The following is a 12107-nucleotide window of genomic DNA, read 5'->3' as shown; positions in this document are numbered from 1 at the left end:
GAATTTCCCGCTGTACGGAATCGCTATTTGTAAGAATCACCTAATTGATTTTACACAATGAGGTCGAACCGTTTTTACCATACCTCATTGTTTATTGTGTGTCAGATTTATTTTCTCTTCTCTGACAAGTTACAATCTTGCTGAACCTGTTCACTTTAACGTGGTTAAATTTAAACATTAAGTCTATTAGTTATTGCATGTTTATTCTGGAATGCCACGTCAAGTCGAGCCATGTTTATTAGTATAGACATGAGAGCTCCTATAACTAGGGGGAGAGGCTTCATTTAGTGGTTAAAACCTCATCTGTTCCCAACCAGGTTTAACAAAGACCATTCAGGTTAAGATTGTGATCACAAATAGTAAAGCTTTGGCGGCAAGCCAGGTTATATTCAAATGACCAAGTTTGCATTTGCATTCGCCTTCCCAACAGATTGTTAAGTGGTATTCAGCCATCTTTACTTGAAAAAAATAAATTCTTTCTCTATTGACACAGCATTCATTTAATTTTAAGAATATTTTTCCTTATTTTTCAGATATTCCATCTTGTTTCTTGACTTGAGAAAAACATACTTATGAAATTAATCACTTTGTGACTTTGTAGTTTGTATTCTTCTTTGTGCTTTGCAGCACTCGCTTTTTGGTTCCACGAATCAGTACAGCTACTTCTATTGGAAGAATATTACACTATGTACCGTTAATTTTTCAGATATTTTTTTATATTATGTCTTCAAAAAGATGAAGAAGAGTTTATTTGAGCGTGTTTAAGAAATGCAGGTACTTGCATGCGCCAAGCAAACAGCTTGACAGAGGATACAATGATGCGTTGAGAAAATATCCAAACCAGGACAGAACTTTTAAAGTTCCAAGACGGTCTTCCATCCGCTAGATAAAACACTTTCAAGATTATTAATAATAAATAAAAATAATAGAGAAAACAACTTATAACTTGTTCAAATTAGAAAAAATATACTTTACAATTTTCCGCTAATGTGATTTTTTTGCACTGAAAAGTATGCAGCAGCCTAACACAATAGTTAAATGAAAATAAATACAATTATTGTCTGAAAACCGGTGCAGTAAAGATAAAAAAATAAACTTGGCACTCAGATAGTCCAGACCTGATATGAAATACCTGGGTGTGCAGCTGGATAATAAACTGGACTGGACTGCCAACACAGAAGCTCTATGCAGCAATGGACAAAGCCGACTGTACTTTCCCCAGAAGGCTGCCGTCATTCAACATCTGCAAAAAGCTCCTGCAGATGTTCTATCAAACTGTTGTGGCGAGCGTCTCTTTCTATGCGGCAGTGTGTTGGGGAGGCAGCACTAAGAAGAAGGATGCCTCTCATCAGAATAAAATGGTGAGGAAGACGGGCTCTGTTGTGCGCACAGAGCTGGACAGCCTGACAACTGTGGCTGAGGGACGGGCACTGAACAAGCTGCTGTCAATCATGGACATTTTACTACATCCACTACACAGCATCATCTCCAAACGGAAGAGCAGCTTTAGTGACAGACTGCTGTCGCTGTCTTGCTCTACGGACAGACTGAGGGGATCATTTCCCCCTCATGCCATGAGGCTGTTTAACTCCACCCGGGGGAGTAAAAGCCCACATTAAACCCGAACCTCACATATGCTCACATATGCACATTATGCTTTATTTTTGATTGCAGTGTCTAATTATGCTTTATTTTTGATTGCAGTGTCTATTTTTGGAACATTTTTAAATGGTTTTTGCTCTACATGTTATATTGGGTAATTTTGTATTCTATATCTCTTATTTCATTTTTTTAACATGAGGATACTGCTGGAAATGTGAATAACCCGATGGGGATGAATAAAGTATCTATCTATCTATCTATCTATCTATCTATCTATCTATCTATCTATCTATCTATCTATCTATCTATCTATCTATCTATCTATCTATCTATCTATCTATCTATCTATCTATCTATCTATCTATCTATCTATCTATCTATCTATCTATCTATCTATCTATCTATCTATCTATCTATCTATCTATCTATCTATCTATCTATCTATCTGGCATATCAAACAAACAAAAATGTATCAGAAATTCAAAAGTGCCTTATAGGCTGTATAATACAGTAAAACATTTTAAATAACATTAAAAAAGTATCCCAAAAACATAAATGATGTAAGAATTCATCCTTTGTACTGTTCATGTGATTCCAGATTCACCAATTTCACAAAAAAATAGGCAGTGAAGATAATGTACATTTCTATTCTTTATTTACTGTAACATAATGAAAGAAAAACAGCAATGATAGCGCTCAATAGTTTACATACATTTCATCCCCTGACATTTCCTTTTTACACTGACTGAAATATTGTCCAACACACAAAATGGCCGCAATTTGCATCAAAAAATTCAACAGAAATAGCTGTGGTTTGCTAATTTTTCAACATATTTAGAAAAGTTACTCAGTTTTAACAGTGAAAACTGAGTAGAACACAAAAACAAAACAAAAATGGTCTGAAGCGCAGTCCTCCAAAGTATAAACTTTACATTTGTTGTCGTCCCAGTTCCGGCTGTCTGCAGCAAATGATGGCAAAGGTGTCCCCTTCAATTCCTGGGCTGGAATATGATCTTCACAGTAGCACGTGGATATTTTGGGGCTATTGTCGAAGCGGCACAGGCACTTAAAAGACATCGACACTGACGTACAATCTGGTACAACCGTCATGCAGTGATACAATGTGGCCGACATGACTGAGAGGTAATAATCAAATATACATATGAACTGAACGAATGGTCCAGCTAGTTTTGCGGCAAAACAAAAATCAAACTTCCGTTTTAATACCCGTGCGGCAGAAATAAAAGGGGAACCGCCTTTAGCATCAGATTGTATATATACAGTCTTATAGAAATATACACATCTAGCAACACATCTATTCTAGAGTGTGGATTTGTCTTGTCTAGCTTTCGAGCTTGTCCACAGTTTTGGGGGGTGAAGGCAAAGCCATCCAGTTTGCATAAACACTATCATTGGCATATCTTGTAAAGACTGGATTAGTGGCATCATGTCTGTTGACCGGGCTCTTCTCGGGCCAGTTGGGGTATGACATGCCTAAAAATGAGAACACATCATTTTTCCGCACTCATTGAAATAAACAGCGTGCAGACAGCAAGGCTTTTAAAATCAAACTCTGCAGTGGCGGGGGAAAAAAAGGCAGTCGGGTTTGGGATGACAGGTCGGTTATGGCTTTGTCACGGTTTTCAACGGTAGGGCTTCGAAATGCCGCAAGGCATCGATTATTATTGCATTAGCAAGCTTTACATTCTGTTTCATTCGGTAACATCACTGAAGAGTTGCACTCAAAAGCCTTACTGTTTCTCTAGTCACTATTATGGAATCATGATAAATAGCTATACATGGAAAAAGTGAGGACAATTTAAAGGGACATTGTGTATTATTTAGCACCTCCTAGTGGTAAAAAGAAGCTTCATTCATTAAAAAAAACCCAATACATTTTTATAATAAGCCAAAATACATGAACTTTTTTGAAATACTTGTAGGTCTAGAATTTTTTATTGATTTGACATAACATGAGGATCAACTCAGGAGCTGATTTTCCGCCATTTTGCTGCTCCAGGTACCCCCATAAAACAAAAACCTAGTGAAAAATGAGATGAAAAATGGTGCGGGTTGGGCAATTTGAGTCGCCGTAGTTTGTAATCTTATTTGTGCTTTAAAGCTGTTGTTAAATACAATTCGTGTCATCACATTTGTTATGAAAGGCTAACAATTACGGCAAAATAATATATTAAGTCCCTGTTTCAAGCATGTAATTTGATATTTAGTTTTTGTAGTATTTCTGGAGCAATTTTGCAGTATTTCTTTAGTAGTATTTCAGTAGTAATATTCCAGTTGTATATTTGTAGTATTTCTGTAGTATTATTTCTGATGTAATATTGTGTAGTGTTTATGTAGTAATTTTTGGCCTGGAGAGGGATGGGCGCCATCAAGCTGTACTTTCTCAAGATGCACCACAGGGAAATGGTGCCACACACACATTTTTGTATTATAGTACCAATGCACTAGTATTTCTGTAGTATTTCGGTAGTGTTTATTTTTTTTCTTTCAGAACAAATGCAAAATGATATATTGGGTCCCTGATTTTGAGCACTTAATTTAATCTGATTGAGTTTTGTAGTATTTGGGCGTTTTTTTTACACAAATAAATACGGCATATATTTTGTCATGATACTGTACTTCAGATTAACTAGCCCCAGGTTGTAGTTTGCCCACCCCTGCTCTACACATAACAGCGATGTCTTGTGGTCAAATATTACACAGTGTCCTTTTAAGACAATAATGATTCAATTCAACGAGGACCTGTTTCAAATGTTACAAGTTTTCACTAGTGTCATCAAACGAGGACATCACGGCCCCAAAATAAAATACAAATGAAGGGACAGGATGGTGTCGTATATATAAAAAAACAATGAGCACGATCAGTATTTACAATTTTGGTCCGCTTTCCTGTACATGAGAAGCAGGTCCGAATCAAACAGAATGCAAGACAACAAATACGTTTGTCGTTCGGTGAGCTTCTTAATTTCGATGGAATGGTCAGCGAAAAAAAGGCATGCCCAGATCACAGATCACACAACACTCCACTAGAGGAAGCGCAACACAACCGGCCAAAACAGAGAGCCTGTTTGCCCTGTTGCTAAAATCGAGTAAATGCATGGGAAATTCTACCATAGAGCTTGTTTTCAATCCATGTGGAGGGGAGGGTTCGAGGGATAGGGGCGTTATTACAGTCCACAAGTGGTGTGTCTTCTTCAGAAAGAGCGTCATCGTACAGCAAAGCGTCAGCAGGCGTGGATGCTGCCAGGTCCAGGTAATCCTGGTAAAAGCAGATCAGGTTGTGATTAAGCCTATTATAGGGGTGGGGTGAGCTTTTATTTGATTATTTTTTTAAACGTCTGTGTATTAACGCAGTCCTTTGTTCAAATGAATGCAGGCGCCTTGCCAGATTAAAAACACATGATGGGTTTAAACGGGAGCAGGAGAACAAAAGCTCCATTGTAATTTAGTTGTATTAACAGTGCAGGCGTGGAGTCGGTCTGGAAATGCGACTTTGCAACATTGTTCACTGACAAAATGTTTTACATGAGTAACTGTAATGGTAATGGAACAATGATGAGAATAGAGGTTTAGAATAGAGAATAAAGAAGAATGAAGAATAAAGAATAAGTTTGCTTTATTATTTATGGGAATAATGACCCTGACATACTAAGATAAGAATCATTTTTCTGTTTTTCAATATTTATTATAAGTCGAGAAAGTAGAAAGTGTTACCTATTCCAAATCAACACCAAATCATTGAAGAATCGCTTAGCATTACTTGGAAAAAATCTAGAAAACAGGTAAGTATTTTTCTTATTACTTTTCACTACAACAACCTAGAGGGACTGTTAGGAATTTGAAACTTTTCTACCCGCTGACACCATCTTCTGGCACAAGTCATCATTGCAGTCTCTGTCAAGCTCGTTATGTGGCAGGTCAAGTCAAGTCAAGTCTCAATAATTGGTATAGCCCTTAATCACAAGATGTCTCAAAGGATTGCACAGGATTACAATTACACCATCGCCTGATCTTTAACCAACATGCGGGCAAGGAAAAACTCAAAACCTCAGCACGAGCAAAAAGGAAATCTTGACAAGTGGTAATCCCCCTTCCAGGATGACCAGTGTGCAAGTACAGTGGTACCTCGGTTTTTCGAACGCCTCTCAGTTCGAACAAATTGGAGTCCGACAAAAATTTCGAGAAATTCTTGCTTCGCTGTTCGGTCAAAAATTCGGAGTTGGAACGCCGGTAATGCGTGAGTGCGTACGCTAGGGTGCGATGTTGAGCGGCGTACGGGTGTAGATGGTGTAGATTGCCCCCACCCCTCGTGACCAACTGTTATCACGTGCGCACTTGCCTCTTTTTGCTTTCGCTTTTAATATCGGTGAACGGAGTGTTTTAGCCCCTAACTATTCCTCCGAAGAAGGTCGGTGCAAGCAGGACAGGTGAAAAAAGAAAAGTTGTTCGTACAACTATTGCCTTTAAAAAAGACATAATAGCTAAATATGAAAGAGGTGTGCGAGTTTCCGATCTTGCTAGAGAATACAGCATGCGCCTTCTGCTGACCACCACAAAGGTAAGAAATCCTATTCATAATTCTTTTCTTTATCTTTTTTTTTTTTTTACACGTTCGTGTTAGCGTAATCTTTCGTACGGAAGATTACGATAACGCAAACGTACGATTAGCCTGGGTTAGCTTCATGTTTACCTTAAACATTCACGGTAAACATTCAGGGTGTTGGAACGGATTAAAACGATTTACATTATTTTTAATGGGAAAAATGATTTCAGTGATTGAACAATTCGGTTGTCGAACAGGGTTCTGGAACGGATTATGGTTGAGAACCGAGGTTCCACTGTATGTGCATTTCTTAGATATGTTCGAATAAACTCTATTTTTCATCTTTCTGGGGTTTGTGGGCTGCATTTGGATTGTACTTAAAAGCAGCCTTCTCTTACTTTTACCATTTTAACACCACACTGACAAAAAAACTCAGAATAACAAGAATATTTTCCTTGGAGAGAAAATTTCACTAACTTTATCATTTTTTTTTTCTGGAATTTTGCTGTTTATGTCATGATTACTGACTAGCTTCACCTGTACCCGCTCATTTGGCGCCAGCTGCTGCGGGTTACCTGATTGGTTCCCTGTCCGTTTTTAAGCCCATTCCTGTCACTCTCCGGTTGTCAGTCCGTCAGCAAACCTCTGTTGTTACAAAGCAAGCATTTTGACCCTGACTCGCGCCTGTCCCATTTTTGCACCCGTTTTTCCACCTGTCCGTTCCTGATCTCCCCATCTGTCTCCGGCTACGACCTGTTTTTGATTCCAACCACGTCTGCTCTCCCGTCCCGGCTTACGAGCCGTTTTTTGATCGCGACCACGTTTTTGCTCTCCTGTCCCGGCTATCGTCCTGTTTCTCTGTCACTGACACCACCATCTCCCGCTATGGAAGATCCCCTTCCGTATTCGAATCAAGATCTGATTTTGTGAGCGGCTTGCTTCCCGCATTCAGCGAGCACCGGATAGCGGGTGCCGCCCTCCTTCTTTCTATCAATAAAACTTGTGGTTAACGTTACGCAATTGGGTCCTGATTCCATTCTGGTCGTGACAGTTTAATATGGCTTTTGGCACTGTTAAGCAACACATTCTTTGTGCTCTTCAAATATATTTTGTTTGTAAAATCTTCCTCATACCCGACTTTTAACCATCATCTTTTCCAGTTCTTTGCTGATGTCGGAGAATGTTGGTCTCTTGTCAGATTCTTGTTTCCAGCAACGGCTCATAAGGTTATACCTGGATAGGAAAACAATATATTTGAGTGTGTAAATATTTTTTGTATGCTTTTTTGTAGCCTCAAAGTATCAAAAAGGAGAGCTTACATTTCCTCAGAGCAGTTCTCCGGTCTCTCCATCCTGTAACCAGTCTTCAACAGGTTGAAGAGGCGTTCAGGTGCAATCCCTGGATATGGATTACCTCCTAATGTCACGATTTCCCACAAGAGGACACCAAAAGACCAACTGGAAATATTTCAGTAAATTCCAATAAGTATAATATCTTAGAATGTTAAAAAATGTTTTTCATGTATGATGACTTTACTCACACGTCACTTTGGGTGGTGTAAATGTGATCAAACAAGGACTCAATTGCCATCCATTTAACAGGTATGCGACCCTGCACAGAATATAGCACGGAATTATCGCTAAATAATGACACTAAAATGTTTAACTGGACAGTGTGTAATATTTGACCCTAGTTGTCACAGTAATTTGTAGTGCAGTCGTAAATGAGTGCTACAAAGCACAAGGAAGAATACAGAGTACAGAATACAGAGACTCAGCATGACCAAACCGCAACATTTTTATTCTCATTTTTTTTGGCCCAGCCTTTCGAAATATTTTTGGTTTTGAGGGTTACAGTAATCACCTATTGTATTTATATTTGCTGGACTTTCATTGCGCATTGTGTTCTGCATTCTGATTGGCTGAACAGTGGCCCTGCACCTTTTATGCCTGTGTTTCTCTGTGCGTCAATATTGTTGCAATCTAAGTTGTACATGTATGTAAAACAGCTTGACGAACCTACATTACATACGTGCAAATATTTTTCAATTTTGAGGTTCTCTAAAAGCCATCATGTCAACAAAACGCTCCGGACCAACAAAAGCACCAAGAGGCAGAGGAAAATGCGTCCTATTGCCCACAAAGTTGGAATTTTTGACATAATAAAAGAAGTTCATCGCATTTTTACACCACATTTTTGTCCACATGATGGCGACAAAATATCAACCAAAGTAAAAAAAGCAGCGTCCTGAAATAATTTCCACCGGTTTTCAGAATCAATAGTTGAATATTGCAGCATGATGACTTTTTCAATTATAATTTGACAATACACGAGTTGTTTCTAAAAAAAATATGTTTATAAAGCATTGTACTGTTATTGGTTTGCTTGTAATGTTCTATTCATGTTAACATTTTTACGCCAAATTTTTGTTTTCAAGTAGAGTCCACATAATGGCGACAAAATATCATCTTAAGTATAACAGCAAGACATTCTAATTTGACAGTACAGAAGTTATTAGAGGGGAGAAAAAACAAGTTTAAGAAGTATTGTACTTTTATTTGTAAATGTTTGAGCCTATACATAGGGTTTTTTCTTTGGTTTGAATACATCAAATAGTGTTTAATAAATACATCAATAAAAGTTTCTACTTTGCAAATTTTGACTACATTGTGGATGCTTTTTGGAACCCCTGCAAAAACGAGGGATTACTGTACCCATAGCAGTAGAAAGGCGGACAATCCGCCTAGGTGAGGTTCATTTTATGTAAAATAATGTTTTTTTACCACTAGGAGGTGCTAAATAATACACAATGTCCCTTTGAAATGTGTGAGTTTTTTTCCTTCCTACTTTGCTCCTTTTAACGTAAGAATCCTCCTCGTACACATCTCTGGAGAGGCCAAAATCTGAGATTTTCATCTTTCTTCCCTCCGCCACAAGCACATTTCGTGCGGCAAGGTCCCTGTGAACAAGCTATTGAACAAACAAAGAATATATCTCAGTCAGCTTAATTACAATAAAGAGATAGAAAATCTTTAAAAAAATAGCCAAACCTTCATTTCAGCCAAATACTGCATGCCTCTGGATATCTGCCACGCGAATGAGATCAGGTCCCCCATCGTAAGTGCCCTGTCGTCTGGGTTCTCCAAATAGCTGGAGTTTCGGTTGGCGTCCATCCCCATGAAGCTAGGCCCGACTTTCCGGCTCTCCCGAAGAAAGTTGCGCAGTGATCCGAACTTAGCGTATTCCACGATCAGGTATAATGGACCTATTAAGAGACAAAATGTTGTCACACTCGTCCACAATCAAGACTGGTTGTGTCTTGGTAGCTCTTTGGGTTCCTACCGTCCTGGCTACATGCTCCGTACATCTTGATGACGTGAGGATGGTTGACTTGCTTGAGTAAAGTGAATTCTGATAACAGGTCCCGCAGCTCACTATGGGAGGCGTTTTCTATTAAAAAGGATATCCCATGCTTAGATCAGCGAATGGACAGTCGACAAAACTTTAGGCATACATGAAAATTCATCATTTTATGACATATTGTAGACACCCCTGGCTCGTTTTTCAAATGAAGAATGTGGTCAATGCATCCTAATTTCTTCACATCTTACCTTTAAGCATTTTGACGGCGACAGTTGTGTAACCTGCTTTTCCTTTCAACCTGAACGCTGTTGCCTTGACAACTTTTCCAAACTCTCCCTCTCCCAACGTCTTGCCAAGCACGAGGTTCTTACGAGGGAATTCCCATTTAGGATCCTCCTAATGAAAAAAACGGACATGAAGTACCCCAAAGGTTGACACTTAGAGTGAGAATCAGCTCACAGGTATTTTGAAGGTGTCTGTCTCGATGGATTCCTGCGAGCCTCGTCGCAGGTTGTTAGCAGGGAAGCTGATTGGGTAACCCTGGGCAGGCCGGCGGAAGGTCATTTCTGCGGATGCTATTGGGGGCTTGGGCGAGTTTTTGTGGTAGCGGTGGAGGAAGTATGAAGAAAGGAGGATGGAAACGATGAAAGAGAGGAGCAAAACAGTGGCTACGACCGTCTTGCACATGTCGTCGCAGAGCCCCTCTGGTGGGAAGAGTAGAAAAGTAGTTTGGGATGAGAGAAACACACCCTTAGTATGCTACTGTGATACTGGCTAGTTTAGCGACAGAGCTACAGTGAGATAGGGTTAAAATCAGGCCTAAAAATCCACTCGGGCCCGCGGGTGTTATAGCCTGATCCAGCTCGAGCCCGACCAAATCACTTGATTTTAGGGACTGAGCCCGAAGAAAACCCAACATTTCATATATTATTAGTGCGGACATGGGAGGAGGCGAGAGGAATTTTGGCCCCAACCCGGATTTCTTCTTCGGAGTGGATGCTGGGTGACCTCTCACAGCGCCACTACACACCGGTAGCGGCGGAAAGAAGCACTTCAGTACTGTCCTGTACTTGGAAAAAGGTGCACACAATACAAAATCTAGCTTACAGCAATGTCCGGATATTTTTCGACATCCCCAATTTTTTTTTGTGCCTACTGTTTTATGTAAGTCGAATGGTCGTAGGTAGGGGAGCATCTGTATATATGGCTGATATCAACATCGATACAAAACCTAGTATCGGTACTCGCTCATTTCTTATTCTCTCTGAGCTATTTAAAAGGTTTTCAGCACCGAGAAGCCACAAATGTGATGACGCACCCTCAATGTCGTCCTTTTCACAGAAGCATCTCTCCGTCAAGCAGTAGCAGGTTCCAAAGCCAGCCTGAATTCCGTTCCTCAGGCCGAGTTCATGACCTCCAGTCACTGTTTGTTCTTGACGCACGTCCGCACACCCGCACACAGACACGTACACACATGCAAAGTCAACTGTAAGCCAGGATTGTTTCTAATAAAAAAAGGAAAAAAAAAAGATTCGACAACTTACTTGTACAGTCTTGTGGGCATATCGATATATCTTTGCTTTCAATTGCATCGCAAAAGCTATCTGGGCATGTGCGCAGGTCTGGGGAGCAGGTTGAGTAGTTTTCAGCAATTCCTGTGATGAGAATGACAGTTATACCTTAATTGTGTACTGTGTTGAATCCTGATTAACATTCCATTTTATTTTGTGAGCAACTTTCTGTGTTTTTAATGACCTTTTTCAGTGCCTTGCCTCCACTGGCACCTCCCGGTGGCTGCCCCCAGGCCTCTGGTTGACTCACAGTCCCCTTGATGTCTGTTTTCTGCGCAGGACAGGAACTGTTGACTGTCCTGATTTACTATTAAAAAAATCACATCAAATGACAAGTGAATAGATTTTACATAATGTAAACATTGCATTAAGTTAATTAAGTACATTTATCCCAGGTAATCTGGCTCACTATGAGCTCCCCTTGATTACAGGTACATTGTATATTTTACACAACCATAAATACCACTTCTGCCAGGAGGTAGCAGTGTAGGAATGCACTAGACAGGCCTATTTGCCCTAATGACATCATCACTTTGCGTCTTTAAGAGAAATAAACACGGAGACACAAAGTAAATTTGATAAAATAAAACAAAAACAGACATAAAAGTCTACTAGCTCCATATCTCATACTCAAAACATCTACTGGACTGTCTCAGAAAATTAGAATATTGTGATAAAGTTCTTTATTTTCTGTAATGCAATTAAAAAAACAAAAATGTCACACATTCTGGATTCATTACACATCAACTGAACTATTTCAAGCCTTTTATTATTTTAATATTGCTGAATTTGGCTTACAGCTTAAGAAAACTCAAAAATCCTATCTCAAAATATTAGAATATCATGAAAAAGTATACAAGTCAACTAATCACCTGAATCATCTAATTAACTCGAAACACCTTGCGAGGGTTTCCTGAGCCTTAAAAACACTCAGCTTGGTTCAGTAAACTAAATCACTGCTGATCTGACTGCTGTCCAGAGGACCATCATTGATACCCTCCATCAGG

General features: G+C 39.4%; 1 protein-coding gene across 1 annotated transcript in view; it reads right to left on the bottom strand.

Annotated features, from left to right (window-relative positions):
- Window positions 1–2240: 2240 nt before the first annotated feature.
- The window catches only part of ret (ret proto-oncogene receptor tyrosine kinase), a 33907-nt gene continuing 24040 nt past the window's right edge, over window positions 2241–12107 (bottom strand). Inside the window, exons 8-20 of the mRNA XM_088351598.1 lie at window positions 11285–11407; window positions 11074–11184; window positions 10848–10961; window positions 9989–10233; window positions 9778–9925; window positions 9509–9616; window positions 9217–9431; window positions 9014–9136; window positions 7707–7777; window positions 7486–7623; window positions 7300–7399; window positions 4735–4882; window positions 2241–3096 (exon numbers count right to left, since the gene is read on the bottom strand). Of these exons, the coding sequence (XP_088207724.1) occupies window positions 2945–3096; window positions 4735–4882; window positions 7300–7399; window positions 7486–7623; window positions 7707–7777; window positions 9014–9136; window positions 9217–9431; window positions 9509–9616; window positions 9778–9925; window positions 9989–10233; window positions 10848–10961; window positions 11074–11184; window positions 11285–11407 (1796 nt within the window). The 3' untranslated portion in view covers window positions 2241–2944. The remainder of the gene's footprint in view (window positions 3097–4734; window positions 4883–7299; window positions 7400–7485; window positions 7624–7706; window positions 7778–9013; window positions 9137–9216; window positions 9432–9508; window positions 9617–9777; window positions 9926–9988; window positions 10234–10847; window positions 10962–11073; window positions 11185–11284; window positions 11408–12107) is intronic.

This window comes from Urocampus carinirostris, chromosome 13 (assembly GCF_059441175.1).
Source record: "Urocampus carinirostris isolate Australia breed hairy pipefish chromosome 13, RoL_Ucar_1.0, whole genome shotgun sequence".
NCBI lineage: Eukaryota > Metazoa > Chordata > Actinopteri > Syngnathiformes > Syngnathidae > Urocampus > Urocampus carinirostris.
Note: the sequence above shows the minus strand (reverse complement) of the source record. Positions and strands in the feature narration are given on the sequence as shown.